The sequence below is a fragment of the Stegostoma tigrinum genome, chromosome 9, assembly GCF_030684315.1.
Source record: "Stegostoma tigrinum isolate sSteTig4 chromosome 9, sSteTig4.hap1, whole genome shotgun sequence".
Classification (NCBI taxonomy): Eukaryota; Metazoa; Chordata; class Chondrichthyes; order Orectolobiformes; family Stegostomatidae; genus Stegostoma; species Stegostoma tigrinum.
The window spans coordinates 14,112,653-14,131,261 of NC_081362.1; the positions used below are offsets into that span (position 1 = coordinate 14,112,653).

General features: G+C 41.8%; 1 protein-coding gene across 5 annotated transcripts in view; it reads left to right on the forward strand.

The window, feature by feature from the left end:
* The window catches only part of ralgapa2 (Ral GTPase activating protein catalytic subunit alpha 2), a 522,648-nt gene that overhangs the window by 310,861 nt on the left and 193,178 nt on the right, over window positions 1-18,609 (forward strand). For all 5 annotated transcript variants that reach the window (XM_048535653.2, XM_059648353.1, XM_059648352.1 and 2 more), the window contains one exon: window positions 6,659-6,817. In XM_048535653.2, the coding sequence (XP_048391610.2) occupies window positions 6,659-6,817 (159 nt within the window). The remainder of the gene's footprint in view (window positions 1-6,658; window positions 6,818-18,609) is intronic.

Consider the following 18,609-nt stretch of genomic DNA (forward strand, 5'->3'; position numbering starts at 1 on the left):
ATGTCCATGCTGACCAAATATCCTAATCTAATCCAGTCCCATTTGCCAGCATTTGGCCCATATCACTCTAAACTCTTCCTATTCTTGTACCCATCAAAGATGCCTTGTAAATGTTGTAATTGTACCATTCTCCACCACTTCCTCTGGCAGCTCATTCCACACTCATACCACTTTCTGTGTGTAAACGTTGCCCCTAAAGACCCATTTAAATCTTTCCCCTCTCACCTTAAACCTATACCCTCAAATTTTAGACTCCCCTACCCTGGGGAAAAGGACCTTGACTTTTCACCCTATCCATGCCCCTTATGATTTTCTAAAACCTTTGTAATGTCACCACTCAGCTCCAATGCTCCAGGGAAAATAGCTCCAGCCTCAAAACCTCTGACCCCAACAGCATCCTTGTAAATCTTTTCTGCGTCTTCTCAAATTTAACGTCATCTTTACTATAGCAAGGAGACTAGAACTGAATGCAGTCTTCCAAAAATAGCCTAACTAATGTTCTGTACATGACCTCCCAGCTCCTACATTAAATGCACTAACCAATGAAGGCAGGCATACCAAACACCACCTTCGCTATTCTGTCTACCTGTGACTCCACTTTCAAGGAACAGTGAACCTGCACTTGTTCGGCAACGCTGCCCAGGAACTTCGTAAGTGTGTAAGCCCTGCCCTGATTTCTTGTACCAAAATGTAGCACCTCACCTGCGATAGTCTAGATTAAACTCCATCTGCCACCCATCAGCCAATCTGATCAAGATGTTGTTGTACTCTGAGGTAATCTTCCTCGTGGTCAACTGCAACTCCAATTTTGGTGCCACCTGCAAATTTGCAAACCACACCTCTTGTATTCACATCCAGATCATTTAGATAAATAACAAAAAGCACTGAACCCAGCACACCTCCCTGCAGCACACCACTGGTCGCAGGCCGACAGTTCAAAAGGCAACCCTCCACCACCACCCTCCATCTCCTACCTTTGAGCCAATTTTGTACCCAAATGGCTAGTTTTCCCTGTATTCCGTGTGATCTAGCCTTGTTAACCAGCCTACCGTACAGAATCTTGTTGAATGCCTGACTAAAGTCCATATAGACAATGTCCACAACTCTGCCTTCATCTGTCCTCTTCGACACTTCAGAATATTCAGTCAAGTTGGTGAGACATGATTTCCCACGCACAAAGCTATGTTGACTATCCCTGATCAGTCCTTGCCCTTCCAAATACATGTAAATCCTGTCCCTCAGAATTCCCTCCATCAACTTGGCACCACTGATGTCAGGCTGACTAGTCTATAGTTCCCCAGCTTTTCCTTACCACCTTTCTTAAATAGTGGCACCATGTAAGCAACCTCCAATCTTCCGCCACCTCACCTGTGGCTAAATATCTCAGCAAGGGGTCTGGCAATCATTGCCGTAGCTGCCTCATAAGCTCCCCTTTATTGACAGCACATGTTGCGTCTCCAAAGGTCATAGTTTTAGGTCTTAAAGGGGTCAAAGGATATGGAGGGAAAGCCAAAACAATACTGAGCTGGACGATCAGACTGAATAGCAGAGGCACCTTGAAGATCTGAATGGTCGTCTACTTCTACTTTCTATGTTTCTAAAGAATCCAAATAAATTGGTTAAAAACAGTTTCACTTTCAAAACAAAACCATGCTGACTGGTCCCAGTTACTGTGTTTTTCCAAGTGCCCAGTTATATCCTCCTCAAGAATATCCCAAACTCCTTTCCCAAAACAGATGTCAAGCCAACTATCCATACAGGCAGTTTCCAGGTTGCAACTGTGATCCGTCTTGAGTCTGTTTGCAAGTCGGAACACAATGCAGAATAATATAAAATAAGAAGTTAGAAAAAGGAAATGTTTGTTTGTTGGAACTTTACCCCTGTATGGTATAGCATTTGTAAATATGAGTGTTCGTAAGTCAGGTATTTGTAAATTGTGGACTCTCTTGGCATTCCTGTTTTCTGCCTTCCTTGAATAGAGAGGTTATGTTTGCTAGTTTCCCATCTAATAGAAACTTGGCTAAACCTAACAAGCTTTGTAAAATTAATACTGGCGCAACTATTACTTTGCTAGCCTCCTCTTTTAGCAGCCTAGGATAAAGCTCATAAGGACCAAGACACTCATTAACCCGCAGTTCCATTAGCTTGCTGAGTACCTCTTTCTTGTGATTATAACTTCATCAAGTTCCTCTCTTCCTTTATCCTCGTGATTTGCAAGCATTACTGGGTGTTTTTTACACTTTGCAGTAAAAATAGAAGCAGAACGTTTACTCATTACATCTGCCATTTCTTTGGAATACAGTGCATAAGCATGTGGTTGAGGTAAATTCAATTGAAGCTTTGAAAAAAGAATTGGAGCTTTGTTTGAAGAGGGAAAAGGAATTCATTGCAATAGGAAAAGGGCAGGAACATTGCACTTCATGAATTGCTCGTTCAGAGATCCAGCACAGACAATGGCGGGGGGCTCAATGGCCTCATTCTGTGCTGTGTAATCTGATGACAATACAATGAAAAATCCTGTTTTTTAACAAGAAAATATAATCATACAGAACTTACTTCACTGACTAACACCCCAAACAAATTCTCATTGGCAGAAATTTGAGTATTTAGGTTTATTCTCTGTGGTCCCATAATTATTATGAGCAACAGGCTGATGCTCGCAACATGTCCTATATTGAAAATCGCTCAGACCTACCTGCTGTTGTCTCACTGAATTCGATGTTTCCTACAACTCTCATATCTGATGGCAAGAACATCACATCTATTGAAATCCCATCTGAAGGTCTGCCTTGTAAATAACGAGAGAGGTGCATGTTGGTATTGTTTCTTGTTTCGTTGAGATAGTGATTGTTCATTTTTTGGGGCAATTTTACTCCTTTTAACCATAACATTTTTACAGTTTTCTTGTAAAGTGAACTGTAAAGGCTTCTTGATTGCATGATTCAAAAGAAAATCGCTTTTAGAACTTTGAGAGAAATCATATTGTTATTTGCATGTGGTTTAACTAAATGGGCTTGAATTTTCAAAGTGTTAATGGATGTTTGGAAAGATCTCCCAGGTGAATGAATGGTGACCACATTGGTAAAATTTCACCTCAGAAATGTGATTAATCATAATTTAAGTGACAACTGTGTGAATAAATTCAAAAGGCCAGTAGTAACGAAGTGAAAGTAGTTTTATACAGCAAGAATTGGTTGAATTCATTTATATACATGGCCTGAATAAAGGTAATTGCAACCAAAATTTCATGAGTAGATTGTCATATTGGTTTTACCTAATTGACTTAAGAAGGAAGGATACGTTTCTACGTTTCATGGAACTGCAACATCTGGCATCATTATGGTAAACTTTTTATCAGAGCATATACTAAAGTGAAAATCAGTTTGTGCATCAGCATGCTACAGTCCTCTGACTCTACCTCACCAAATCACAGCAAATGGTTTAAAAAAATTGAGCTACAGAGACTGCTGAGATGATTTAGCTTGTCAAAAAATGTTTAGTAGTGGTAAGCTCTCCTTTTTCTTGTGTGCCTCCAACCTCATGCTGAACCCTGTGCTCTTACAGTGCAAATTTGTTCGCTTTGTTAGATTGGATTTTTAGCAGCAACAGGGGTTGCAAGCTGTGACAGAGCTGTGCTATTGGATTTGTACAATTCATTTGGCTCCACGAACTGTAATTGCACTTATGTCTTACAAGGCTGTTTTAGCCTGAGGCAGGACTGGAGCAGGAAAACAAATTGGCAGGGTTACAGTAAGAGTGGAGCTGAATGAAAGGCACACATTATCAGTCTACAGGCAGTGCTATTCTTCCAGGAAGTTTCTTAAGTTAATTTACAAATAAAACTCAGTTTTGGAGTAAGAGCATACTGTCGCACAAACAAAGGGGATGATCAAGTTTCAGCGTCTGTGAGTAAAAGGGCCACCATGCCGCCTTGACAGCAGGAATTTTTCAATCAAATTGACAAATCTATTCTTGAGCCAGCTGGCTCTATAATGCAATTAACATGAGGGAGGTCAGGCTTTTGGGTGCAGTGCCTTGACCAGTGTCATCAGTGGTGTGCTAGCCATCCAACTAACAGCCTGCTAAACAACTGAAACTACAATTCAGATGAGTAAGTGGGTCGTGTGGCACACATCTAATTAAACGAGGACTTGATTTTTTTTCTCAGGACAACAAGATCTCATGTTTTTTGGTCTTAGCTGTTAGTTTCATACATTATTATTCACAAAGGAAAATCAGGATTTGTTTTGCATCAGGTCAGCGCAAGGAGAATGAATGATGAGATTAAAAGGTAATTGAAGCCCTACGTCTATTTCCTGTATTAAGAGGAAGAAATTGAGTGACTGAATAGCTGATCACAGTTAAGCAGCAGTTCAGATGCTGCTTTTGTTTAAAAGCCATAGATTAGTGAGGAGGGAAAAAAATCAAGCAAAGTTCTTATGCCCAGTAATTACTTGTACTTATTTGCTGGAAGTGTCTAAGTGTTGTCAGGCCTATACAGTGGTATAACAGTTATAATCACCCTCTAGTTGAATAACACATGGAAAACCATGTATTGTGAAAAGCCACGAGATCCTCAGAATCTGCTTCTTGTGAATTTATACCCTAGCATGTATCACCTTAATCAGTAACAGAACAGTTAAATAATGGAAGAGAAAGAAACAAAATGGTTGAATGATACATCGGATATCATGATTAAATCAACATTGATGTTTTGATTCTGTGCTGTATAACTCTACTTCTCTGATCTCTTGTTCATGCTGACCAGATATCGTAAGCTGATCTAATTGGCCAGCATATGGCTGATATCCCTCTATACACCACCTCTTTATGTACCCATCCAGATGCGTTTTAAGTGCTGAAATTGTACCATCCTTTTGTTTGGCATCTCATTCCATACACGCACCAGCCTTTGTGTGAAAAGTTGCCCCTCATGTCCCATTTGAATCTTTTTCCCCCTCACCTTCAGCCTATGCCCTTTAGTTTTGGACTCCCCTACCACAGGAACAAGACCTTAGCTGTTACCCTGTTCATGCCCCTCATGTTTTTATAAACCTCCTAAGTTCACCCCTCAACCTCCTATGCTCCGTGGAAACAAGCCCCATCCTGTTTATCTTTTTGCAATAGCTCAATCCCTCCACCATCCTTGTAAATTTTGCTGAACCCCTTCTGAGCTTGTGCAATATCGTTATTTTGTTGCTGTTGCTTCTGTAAATAAGCTGCTGCCAATGCCAAAATTTGCATGTTTACGCAAAAGGTCAACACAGGCTTTTTTGAGGGTTTGCATAATAAAATGTTCATGTCAGTCAAAAACACCATCCAGACATCACTGAATTGCTATGTTAAATTGCTGATTGGGTACAATCCAAATATTTTTGACCTTATGCAGAAAATAATTTGGGATCATCGACCATGTTGTTACCTTTATTCTAATTTTCTCCAACTGATAGCCATATTACACTTTCAGGCTGCAGTCATGAATAGGGTTTATAAAGAAATTAACCTAGCAGCAGCAAAATGCAAATAAAAGAACATGAATAAATCTTATTGTCATGCGTATAACTTACAGAATCTGTTATAGAGCAGCAAACAGAACTAAATTCTGCCACAGGACCCCGTTATGCTCTTGCTCAGGACTAGTGTGTGATACAAATTTTCTTCATCAGGCTAAATTGAGCTTTCCAACAATCTCCACCCTTGTAGCAAGACTAATAACCGTTGAACTGAGAACACGCTCCAGTCAATCATTTCTTTTATCAGGTGAGCTTTGAGCACTGAAAACTCATTCAATACCAGCATCAGATACCTCCTCTGAAATTACTATTGCCACCTTGTCAGTTCAGCAGTCCCAGCCAATTTTCTCTTTCTCCTCACAGTCCAGTAATCAAGTGAACAAATGAATTCATTTCTCTGAACAGAAATGTCTGTAGCTTACCTGCGCATCTACTAGCTTTGAACTAAATTATAGTCAGATGAAACAGCTTGGTTTCTTTGCGAACCACTTGTTGGTGCATTTTCTTTTGTAAGGAATAAAGCATGAGAGCTTGCATTTTCAATAGCTTATCTATAAGCATGCATATTATTCCCATATAGTAAGGCTTCCGTGAAGAGTAGTAATTCAAACTTGTGATCTATTTTGAATCAGACCCAATCCAGATAATATGCAGATTCCATCTTTTCTGAGTGCTCGTAGCCATAGTGTAACCAAATTAAAGCCATTACAATTGACATCAAACGCACTGTTAAAGGGGGATATTAAAAACTTTTTTTTATTTTCATTGGAATTAATTTATAAACAGTTATTATGAAATAGTGTATTTAAACTGGATTTAACTTTTGTCAGCTCTAATTGATATTTGTTCCAATATTTAACACATCATCTCGCCTGAATATTATCAAAATACTCTGAATTTAACCATTCCCGAGTTATATTAAAGAATAAATATTAATGTGCCGAAGCATTCTTATAAATATTGTAGAATCTGTCATTATTTACAAATGTATCAAACGACATAGTTGAGGCAAACTAATTGGACAAGATTTTCCCTGTGAAAATTCTGACCATTGAGGTAAATTAATTAAATTTGTGAACATTGACCTCATAATGAAGTCCTGATCATTGCACCACAATTAATCAAGAACCGATTTATCATTTCAGCTCCGTCATCTGGGAAATGATGAAGTTCACATCATCTGGTCTGAGCACTCAAGGGACTACCGCAGGGGCATCATTCCTACAGATTTCGGTGATGTCTTGATCATCATTTATCCAATGAAAAACTGCATGTTCTACATTCAGATTTTAAAAAAGCCAGAAGTAAGTATAAGTTCAATGTGATTTATTGCAGGTTGGAGTATATTGTACAATGTGGTGCTTTTAGCTTCCATTAAATCATCAGACAGGCTTGGTAGGAAGTTTTCTGATTAATTTAAAAGAAAAGTTTGGTAGTGCATTGCAGCCCAAAACAAGGGATGGAACGGGATCAATAGCTGTTGTCCTTGAAAGATGCCGATATTTCAGGTGGAAAGAAACCATTCAGCCCACTGCACCTGTACCAGATCTGACAGCTATTCACTGAGTCCCTTTTCTCTTTTTTTTGAACTGTGCCACATTACATTCTTCTTGTTCAAGTGTCTGCTTAGCTTTCAGAACTGTAAAGAATGCTGCATCCACCATAGAATAATTTCACAAGCTACATCTCAGTGGCCCTGAAATTTAAAAAAAAATTCTCAGCACATCCCCTTGTTCTTGTGGCAGTGAATACAAATTTATGCCTTCTGTTTACTGACACACTATCCAATGAAAAAATTTTGACAAAGCGATCCAAAGCTGGTCAGATCTACTCTTAATTATTGTTCCAATTTAAGTAGTTTTGTTTCCCAACTCTACGTAACTAACACTGTCTCAGCTGTCCGGTCAGGAGAGAGCCACTACCATAATGGTTGAACGTCATTTCGGAAATGTGATGTATTAATTTATCTTTCAAAAACTTCACTTCCCAGGAGCGTACTTGATGATTTGGGAGCTGCAACCATTAATCTGCCTGTTAAAATTGCAAATGGACAAGGATCTAGAGTAGGCCACGCAGCCTTCTGAGCCTGCTCAACCATTCAATAAGATGATAACTGATCTGATTTTAATCTCAAATTCACATTCCTGTGTAATCCAGATTATTTTTTTCCATCTTGATGATCAAGAATTTATTTACCTCTGTCTTAAAAATGTTTAAAGGTTCTGTATCCATTTTCTTTTAAGGAATGGAATTCCAAACACACTCAACCCTCAGAGAAAAAAACAATCCTCATCTTCACCTTAATTGGACCTTATTTTTAAACTATGACCCGAGTTCTCATTTCACCCACGAGAGGAAGCATCCTTTCTACATCCACCCGGTCAAACCCCCTTAGGATACTGTTTCAATTAAGTTGCTTCTTGAGTCTTCTGTACTCCAGAGGATACGGGCCTAACCTGTTGAGTCTTTCCTTCTAAGACAATCTACTCATTCCAGATGTTAGTATAGTAAGCCTTCTCTGAACTGTTTCTAATGCATTAACATGCTTCCATAAGAAGAGTGTCCAGTACTGCACGTAGTAGTCCAAGATGTGGCTTCACCAATGCTTTGTATGACTGAAGCAGAAACTCTCTACCCTTGCATTCAATTATCCTCTCAATAAAACATAACATTTCCGCTCACCTCCATGAAGGCACCAAACAAACGTTTCACATCAGAGAGAGGTTCATTTGCACGTCCGTCAATGTCGTCAATTGCATTGGCTGCACCTGATGTGGCCTCCTCTGCATCGGTGAGACCAAGGGAAGGCTTGAAGACTGCTTTGTAGACCACCTGCTCACTCTTTGCAATAAACAGTAACCCCTCCCACTCCTTGGGTGACATATCCATTCTTGGCCTTCTCCAGGGTCACAATGATGCCACCTGGAAACTGGAAGAGCAGCTCCTCATTTTCCACCTTGGGAGCCTACAGCCCAGTAGCCTAAATGTGGACTTTACCAGTTTCAAAATCTCCCCATCCCCGGCTTCATCCTATGACCAACCCACCCTCTCGTCCCCATCTCCTTGACCTGACACAACCTGTCTGTCTTCTCTCCCAGCTATCCACTCCTCCCACCTCCTTGACTAATCCCCACCACTGCCTACCTGCAATCCCCTATCACCATCCCACCTATCTTCCCCAGCATCACCTCTCCCCTCTCTTTCTTTATTTCTGAGCTCCCTTCGCCCTCCCTCATTTCTTAAGAATGGTCCCTACCCAAAACGTCAATATTCCCGCTCTTCTGATGCTGCCTGGCCTACTGTGTTGAGATTTGGGTGTCCCAGTGCATTAATTGCAAAAGATTAGTACTAGGTGCAGTAAATAATTAGGAAAGTTGATAGAATTTTATAGTAAGAACTGCTGATGCTGGAGTCCGAGATAACAGTGTGGAGCTGAGGAACAGAGCAGGCTAGGAGCAAGGAAGTTGAATTTTGGGGTTGGGACCATTCTTCAGAAATGGGGCGGGGGAAGGGAGCTCTGAAATAAGGAGGGGGGGAACGGTAGTGCTGGGGAAGGTAGGTGGGATAGTGATAGGGAAATACATGTAGACAGTGGTGGCGATTGGTTGTTGAGATGAGAGGAGATGATGGGTGTGAAAGAAGATGGAGAGGTTGTGTCAGGTCAATAAGGCAGGGATGAGAGGGAGGATCAGTCATGGGATGAGGCCGGGGTGGGGAGGTTTTGAAACTCGTAAAGCCCACATTTAAGCCAATGGGCTGTCGACTCCCAAGGCGGACTGTGAGGTGCTGCTTCTCCAGTTTTCAAGTGATGTCATTGTGTCTGGAGGAGGCCCAGAATGGACATGTCACTCAGTGAGTGGGAGGGGTGAGTTGAAGTGGTTTGCATCCGGAAGATGGTGCCATTTGTGACGAACAGAGCACAAGCACTCTACAGAGTGGCCTCCAAGCCTCCATTTGGCCTCACTAATGAAGAGGATGCCGCATTGGGAGCAGCAGATATGCAGGTGAACCTCTTTCTGATGTGGGAGGTTTATTTGGTTCCTTGGATGGAGGTGAGGGGAGAGGTGTAGGAGCAGCTGTAGCACTTACTGCGGTTGCAGGGAAAGGTGCCGTGGCTAGTAGGGAGTGTGGAGTGGATGAGGGAGTTGCGGAGAATGCGGTCCCTACAGAAGGCAGACAGGAGTGGGGAGGGAAATGTATCCTTGGTTGTGGGGTCAGATTGCAGGTGGCAGAAGTGATAGAGAATGATACGTTAATCCGGAGGTTAGTGGGGTGATACGTGAGGACAAGGGAGATTCTGGATTTGTTTTTGTTGCGGAGAGTGGGGTTTGAGGGCGGAGGTGCGGGGAATGCAAGAGATGCGATCGAAGGCATTTTCAACCACTGAAGGAGAGAAGTTGCAGTCCTTGAAATAAGAGGACATCTGGGATGTCGGGAGTGGAGCACCCCATCTTGGGAGCAGAGGCGGAGGAATTGGGAGGAGGGGATTACGTTCTTGCAGGAAGGTGGGTGAGAGGTGGTGTAGTCGAGGTAGCTGTAGGAGTCTCTGGGCTTGAAATAGATATCGGTTTTGAGGCTGTCACCGGAGATGGAGACAGAGGGGTCCAGGAAGGAGAGAGAGGTATCAGAGATAGCCCAGGTGAACTTGAGGTTGGGTTGAAAGGTGTCAGTTGATCAACTGTTCAAGCTCCTTCTGGGAGCATGAGGCAGCGCATTGATGTAGCAGAGGAACGGGTGGGAGATAGACTTATAAAATAGTAATTACTACTCTAAGAATTTAAGGAAGTCAGCTCCATCACTGAAAAACCTCAAAATATGGCCAGCTTTTGCGGGCACAATATTTTCTTATCCTCGATCCTGAATCCAATGAGTTTTGGAAAATTAAAACTAATGCATCAACTATGTTACTAGTTTCTTCTTCGAGAATGACCTTCAAGACCTGGGAACTTGTCAACTGTCAGTTCTAACAATTTATTCAGCACTATCTCCCTGGTAATTGTAATTTTCTTGAGTTTATCCCTTTCCACTCCTGATTTACAACTATTTCTTGCATGTTCCCAATGGTCACTGGACAGTGACCATCTCTTTATCCTCCATTACTAATTCCACAGACTCATTTCCTATAGACACAACTGATTTAAATATCTGAAGAAACTTTTCCTATCTGTTTTGTTTTGACTAGATTTCTCACACTTAAATTGTTTCCCTCCTAATTAATCTTATGGTCATTCCTTGCATATTTTATTTTCTGTCCAATCTTCTGAGCTGACACTTATATTTACACAACATTATGTTCGTTCTTTGACATCGATACTAAATTTAAGTTAAGCCTGAATGGCAAGTCGGCCCCTGAGGACTTTTCTTATTTGTTAGAATGTACGTGTTCTGCATCTTCTGAAATATCCTCATGCATCCAAAGCACCAGACTCAACTAATTTTCAATGATTTGCCTAAACTACAGGTAAATGTAAGTTGGTGTTACGTTTGCCCTGAACCAGAAGACCAAAATTATATTCGGACAATTTAATATTATGTTCTTTTAGAAATTAAATAGAAATAGCTGTACATAACAATGTGCATGTATTTTGTACTGGTCATGTTAGTGTACAAATACAAAATGCAAACCTTCTCAGGGGCTTGTATCTCATCTGTATTCAGCAGTACCACTGGGGAGGCTGTGGCTGCTGGGCTGCTGTTGGTCCTACATCTGCCTAAGACCTGAGATTGAAGAGAAACCCAGATAAGTGAAAGCAGGTTTGGGATGAGGGGAGTATCAGGCCAGCGTTCAGTGACCACCATCCCCCACACTGAACATAGACAGCCTTTGATCAGGTACCACCTGTCTTTGAACAAGGAACCTCACCTGAGAGTGCAAGCATTTGCAGTTGTGAAACCCTTGTGGCAAGCCACTCAACTGGGTAAATACTCTTGAGTAGACATTAATTTGCCAGTGGTAAGCCTTTTCACATGGACTTAACTGGAGTAGTCACTACCTGCTGCCCAACCATCCAATTAAATGCTCCTCTTCAACCTAACCTGCCACAGGAGGGCACGAGATTTTGCCCCAAGTATTTAACTATGTTAAATGGGAGCAAAAGTTCTGAATTTTCAAGTACTTTGCATCATGCTAGATGTGTTCCATTTCTTATTCTGAAAGTTCTGCCAATCTGAAAGCAAGAATTAAAAATGACAGAAAAAAGAACTTGAGACAATCTGAGGAAAAATACCATTTTGTGATATGGTTAGGATTTGTGATATACTGTCTGATTAGGTTATGAATGCAGATTCAATAATAGCCTTCAACACAAAATTAGTTAAGACTTAAGGGGAAAAATGTTCAACGATATGAAGAAACAACAGGAGATTGGAACTAGTTGGATTAATTTGCAAAAGAACTGCGAGACTCAGTGGGTCAAATGACCACCCTCTGTATGATACTACTTTGTGATTCTATGCTTTCAGAAGACCAGTACAAAATACATGCACATTGATGCATCACTGGTTAGTGAGGCCATCTGTACAACTTACTCAACAGCAAATACCAATTCCTCCACGCAAGCTCCTTGCCACCCTTCAAGCCTTACGTATCCTCGATGCCAAAGGTAGTTTGGTATCTGCTTCCTCCTTGCATTTTCCCACTTTGTGTTTTCTCTTCCACAGTAACTCTTTTAACTTCGTAGCACTTCTACTAGGTTAAAAACAACTCCAGGCTCTTCAGAAGAGTGTCTTCAGACAAAATTTGGCATCGAGCCACATGTTAAGGCAGATAGCTAAAAGCTTGGACAAAAAGTTAGGTTTAAGAGCGAGAGGTTAGGTTTCAGAAAGAAAGGTACATGCACATAGGTTTTGAATAAATTCAACAACATAAGACCTGCGTATCTGCTAATGGTGGAAATGGTATAAAACAGGACATGGATAGAAGGCCGGAATTGGACGAATGCAGAGATCGCCAAGGATTTCCGACCTGGAGAAAGTTACAATAGCAAGGATAAAGTTGTTGAGGGCTTTGAAAATTAGGGTGACATTTTTATGATTCAACTCTTTTTCTCTCTTTCTTCAAGCACATCACTTTCTGTCCCTTCAATACCAATTACTTGCATACCTTTATGGGTTGTCAACCATTCTACATATTTAAATGCTTCCTTTACTCAAACAAAGTCTTCCTCCTTTCTTTCTTAATTAGTGCAATTGGGCCCTTCACAAAAAAGCCTGTGCTTGAGCGAACATTTCTCTTCAAGTCCTTGCCCCTTCATTTCCTGTTTCTTTGTCAAGTCCTTGAATGTATCAGTTTCCTGGAGCTTCTTGCCTGTATGCCCCAGATCCCCAATATGAATCCGATCAGGAGCAATGACAGAAAGTGCTCAAAAAACTCAGCAGGTCTTGCTGCTGAGGTCTGGCTCCTCTTCAAATCCTGCTTTCTGCCCTGCTGACACTTAGTCAGTGTTGGGAATGTACATTTTGTAATAGTGTAAATAAAGGCGGCAGTTGTATAACTGTATGACAAGATTAAATTCAATTGTCGTAAGGCATCTGAACATTTACAGTTGCTGGAATGAACCAATCTATTCGTACCAAATAAAATGAATAGAATGCAGTTGTGGAAAGTATGCTCGTTACAGCTCACTTGAGCCCATTGCCTCAGATGTTGTCTCTTATTTCACCCAATTTCTCATTCCAAGGCTGCTTTGTATAGCAGTTAGATTTCTTTTACTTTAATTGTAAGATGATAGCTATACAGCTAAACATGCAAATTATGTATGGGTCTAATTTTCACTTCTTATGCTGTGGAGGTTGTACATTATTCCTGTCTATTTTCCTTAACATCTCTGCAGAATTCAACACAGCTGACCACTTTAACCACTGCCACTGTCTCTCCATGGTCCAGTTCAATAAGGCTGCCCTTCTGTTGCTTCTTTTCTATCTGTTCTCGTTCAGTCAATACATTTCCAGCAACTGTAACTTCACAATACAAAAACCCTCTCTTCACGTCATGCTATTCACTATATGTTTTGACATTTGCAGAATGCATCCTTTCTTAGAAGATCATCCTTGAAGTGTGTGCTGTGGAAACACCAGTGTCCTTGTACACGATTGCACTGAACACTTTTCTGCTGTCAAATTGTTTATCTTGACAGTCAGTTGTGGATGAAATATCATTTGACTTCGCCGAATCCAAGAAACTGAAGTCATCAAATTTGGCCCTCGCCAAAATGTCAATAATTTTTTCTGGTGTTCATCCATCCTAAATTAAGATGCAAACAGCAGTAGCCTATTTGAACAGATTCTGATCTTCACATTACACTTTAAGTTTATCACCAAGATTACAACAACACCATTCTCAATCCCAACTATACCGTACCACCTTGTCAACTGTAGACTGACTTATATCACTTTTTCTTCTGGTTTTCATCTTCAGTGATCCCAATGCAAGCAAAATTCCTCAGTCTGTACCCTCTTATGTCTTCAATGCACTTCTTGCTTACCAATCCTGATGCACAAAATTTAAAAATACTTAATTTAGAACTCTCCTCTATAAGTTGCATCCTATGATTTATCACCTTACCTCTACAATCATATCTTCCAAGAGGAGCCTTTTAGTTCAGTTGATGGCAGACTGTTTAGACCCTGTTCCTCCAGCTGTGTCTAGCTCTACTTTTAAGTGAATATTTAGGTTTTTTACACGTTATGACCGTATTCTCCTTCAGAGAAGAGAATCTGCCCTCCTCATCTGCTCTGTGTGATTCCAGATCCACAGCAATGTGGTTAACTCTAAAATACCCAGCAAACCACTGAGTTTATTAAACCACTGCATTATCTAAGAAAAGAAATGAAGCTGGATAAACTACCCAGTGTTTACCAAAGCACCAGAAATGGCAATGGTATATGTGGCCCTGTTGACACTCCAAAGGCCTTCTCTCCAACATCCAGGAGCGTGAGCCAGAATGGAGAAAGCTGTCCCACAGACATTGAGCATAGCCTGACAACCTCTGTTAGGTGTGATTCTATGAAAAGGGCCATCCAGACACCTCCATCACCATCCCTGATTTGTCCTGCCCAATATGTAGGGCAGACCCACCAGAAGTTGTGGCACATGATATCCAGCTGGGAGAGAGTTTCCTTGGTAGTCCTGAAAATTGACTCCAGACGACAATATGTTTCATGTTGTCAAGTCAAACATGGGCAAGCAAACCTACTCTCTGATTTTGGCCCATTGAGTCTGCTCCACCGTTCGATGAGATTATGGCTGATCCTAATAGGTTTTGATCAATTTCACTTTCCTGCATTTCTGTCATATCCATTGATATTCTTAAAATTAGAAGTCTGTCAATCTTAGCTTTAAATACTTTTAATGGCCTAACCTCAACACCCCTCTAAAAGGAATTCCACAGATTCATCTTTCCTCAGAGAAAAGAAATTCATCGTCTCTGTAATAAACCCCTTACTCTGAGATTATGCCCTTTGGTCCCAGATTTTCCATAGGTGAACACACCTCTCATTAAGCCTGTAAGAAGCTTACAAGTTTCAGAGAGTCACAGAGATCTACAGGACAGGTCCTCTCGGCCTGTCGCATCCATGCCAGTCAAAAACAAGGACCTAACAATTCTAATCCTTTTTTTTACCACTTGGCCCATTGGCTTGTGTGCCTCAGCTTTGCAAGGGTACATTTAAATACTTTTTAAATGTTGTGAAGGTTTCTGCCTCAACCACCCTTACAGGTCGTGAGTTCCAGATTCCCACCACCCTCAGCATAAAAGAATTTCCTCACATCCCTTCAAACCTCTTCTTCTTTAACTTAAATTCATGTCCCCTGGTCATTGATTGCTCCACCAAGGAGAAAGGTTCCTTCCTGTCTCCTCTAGCTATAGAATTTGTTTTTATAGAATCCCCACAGTGTGGAAACAAACCATTCAGCCCAATTAGTCCATACCAGCACTCTGAAGACCATCCTACACAGATTCATTCTCTACCCTTTCCCTGTAATTCAGTATTTCATACGGCTAGCACACCTAACCTATGCATCTCTGAATACTGTGTAATTTAGCATAACAAATCCACCTAACTTGCGCATCTTTGGACTGTGGGAGGAAACTGGAGCATCTCGTGGAACGCCACATAGACACTGGGAGAACGTGCAAACTCCACGCAGGCAGTCACCCAAGGCTGGAAACAAACCCTGCTCCTTGACACAGACAGCAGTGCTAACCACTGAGCCACCATGCTGCCCTGTGCCCTTATGAGCTTATACATGTAAAACATGTCTCACTCAGTCTCCTGTTGTCTAGGGAAAACAACTCCAGTTTATTTAATCTCTCTTCATAACTAAATCTCTCCAGCCCAGGTGACATTCTGATAAATCTTCTGTGCACTCATCTCAGTGCTGTCGTGTCCCTCCTCTAATGTGGGTTCCAGAACAGTACACAGTACTCTCGTGTAGCCTAACCAGCTTTTTGTACAGCTCCAGCATAAATGACTCTGTTTTTAAACTCTGCACCCGAGCTAATAAAATGAAATTATCTATAAGCCTCCTTAGCCACACTATCCACCTGTCCATCTACCTGACATGCGCACCAAGGTTCCTGTAATCCTCTCTGCTTCCCAAGGTCTTACTGTTCTTCATGTCTTCCATCGCCACTAGTCAGCCCAGCTATATCCTCCTGTAATCCAAGGTTATCGTCCTCACTGTTTACCACCTCCCCAATTTTTTGTCATCCATGAACTCACTAATCGACCCTCCAGCAATCAAGCCTAAATCATTTATTTTTTCCACAAAACAACAAAGGCTCTGACACTGATCACTGCGGAATCCCACTGGACACAAGCTTCCAGTCAAGTTAACACCCCTTGACCATCACACTGCATTCTGCCACAGAGCCAATTCTGAATCCAATTTGCCAAATTTCCTTGAATCTTATGGGCTGTTACTTTTGCTGTCTCTGGCCCATGTGGGACCTTATCAAAAGCTTTGCTGTCCAAATATACTAGGTTGAATGCATTGCCCTAATCGACACACCTGGTCACCTCAGAAAAATTCAGTCAAGTTGGTGAGGCATGACCCCTGAAGAAAACTATACTGACTGTTGTTGATTAATCCCATACCTTGCCAAGTGCTGATTAATTTTGTTCCTCAGAATTGCTTACAAAGTTGCACCACGAGTGAAGTTCGACTGACAGTCTTGCAGTTTCCTGGTCCCTTCTTGAATAGCAGTACCGTATTGGTTGTCTTCTAGTCCTCTGCCATTTCTCCTGTGGTCAGAGAGGAATTGAAAAGTCCTGCAATTTGCTCCCTTGCCTCACTCAATAGCCAGTGCTACATTTCATCTGGCCTCGGATATTTATCTATTGTTAAGCCTGCCAGATCACTCAGAATCCCTCTGTCTTCTGATTTCTTCAAATATATCACACTTCTCCCTGATTTCTATACCCATATTGTCACTCTCACTAGTAAACACCAGCACACAGTATTCATTCTGAACTCTATGCCCCATGCACAAACTACCACAATGGCCCAAAAGTGTACCTACACTTTCCCTAGTTCTCCTTTTAAGCTAATGACTTGTAAAATAACTTAGATTTTCCCCGAGGTTACCTGCCATCATTTTTTCATGCCCCTTTTTGTTCGCCTAATTCCCTTCCTAAGTTTCCCTTGCACATTCTCTTGTCATCTAGGACTTCTGCTTCAGTAAGGTCACCTCTCATTTTTCTGAGTCCCAACGAGGGCAGGTTCAATATACTCATTTTCTGACACCTCCCCAACGCACAGATGTTGCTGGTCGCCACTGTGGGCTTCACCTGCTACTCCACTGTGGTAGCAATACATAATGATTAGTGGAAGATGAGTGATAGACCCCTGGCCAACAACAGAATCTGGTCTCCAGTTGTGTTGGATTTTCTCAGCCATTGGGTCTGGATCTCGGTCTGCTGGAATTATGTGTGGTTGGTGTTTCACCGGCACCCCATGTTAAAAGAATCCACTTCATGACATCTTCCACCCACCCATAAGAATTATGTAATGTGGAGCATCAGGACCCTTATGGACAACCTCAATAATGACAAACCTAAAAATCATTTTGCTGTCATAACCCAGTGATACGAAATTAACAATGCCACGCTGAGCAAGACACGACTGGCAAGGGGAAGACCAACTTAAACAGCAAAGGTGGCAAGTCACCAGGGTCTTTGCCATGAGAAACAAATCGGTTGGATGTCTCAAACAATTCCTCCAAGGGGTGAGTGAGTGCCTCATGACTCGGCAGCTTTTCCTATAGAAACTGGACATCATGGTTGTCACCACCATTCCCCTAACCCCTGGAAGCAGCAGACAAGACAGTATATACTAGCCTTGACCAATTGTTGTCCTGCATCCCAAAGGAGTCAAGTTGATTCTCCTTGGTAATTTCAGTGCTGCAATTGGGAGAGATGCAAACCTTTGGAAAGGCATGATAGGCAACAAAGGCATAGAGAAAACAAACTCCAGTGAATTCCGCTTCCTGATGAAATGCCGAGAACATGACCTCCTCATAACAGACACCCTGTTCCATCAGAGAAGCAAGCACAAGATCTCAAGATACAAACCTGCCCTGAGCCCTGGCGCCTAGTAGACTATGTTATAATTCCCAGTGAGGGACTGCAAAAATAGCTGCATCACCTGCACCATGACCAGAACTGACAACTGCTGGGCCAGCCACCAAGTAATCTACTCTACCATCTCCATCAACCTGGCCCCAAACCAGCAGAGGCAGAACCAACTTTGCCAGGAGACTCATTGTTGCTGCACTCAGACCCGGAGAAGAAAGGCCAACTCAGGTGGTGCCTCACAACTAATATGCCAAAGCCACAGGTTGCTCACAGTAGCTAGTCCACGCTAAAATCTGCCAGAGTTAGCGCTAGCATGGAGACACATGACCTTTCAACCAGGCAGCACCAAGACGGGATTGAGATTGATCAGGAGCTCCAGGATCTCCTTGGCTGCAAGTGCAACATGTTCCTTAATTGGCAGCTTCACCAAATCTCAACCAAGAGGAAGCAAGTCTACAGGCAACGGTGCAAAAAAGAATCCATGACCTGAAGAATCAAACAAGGTGGACAAAGTGCAGGA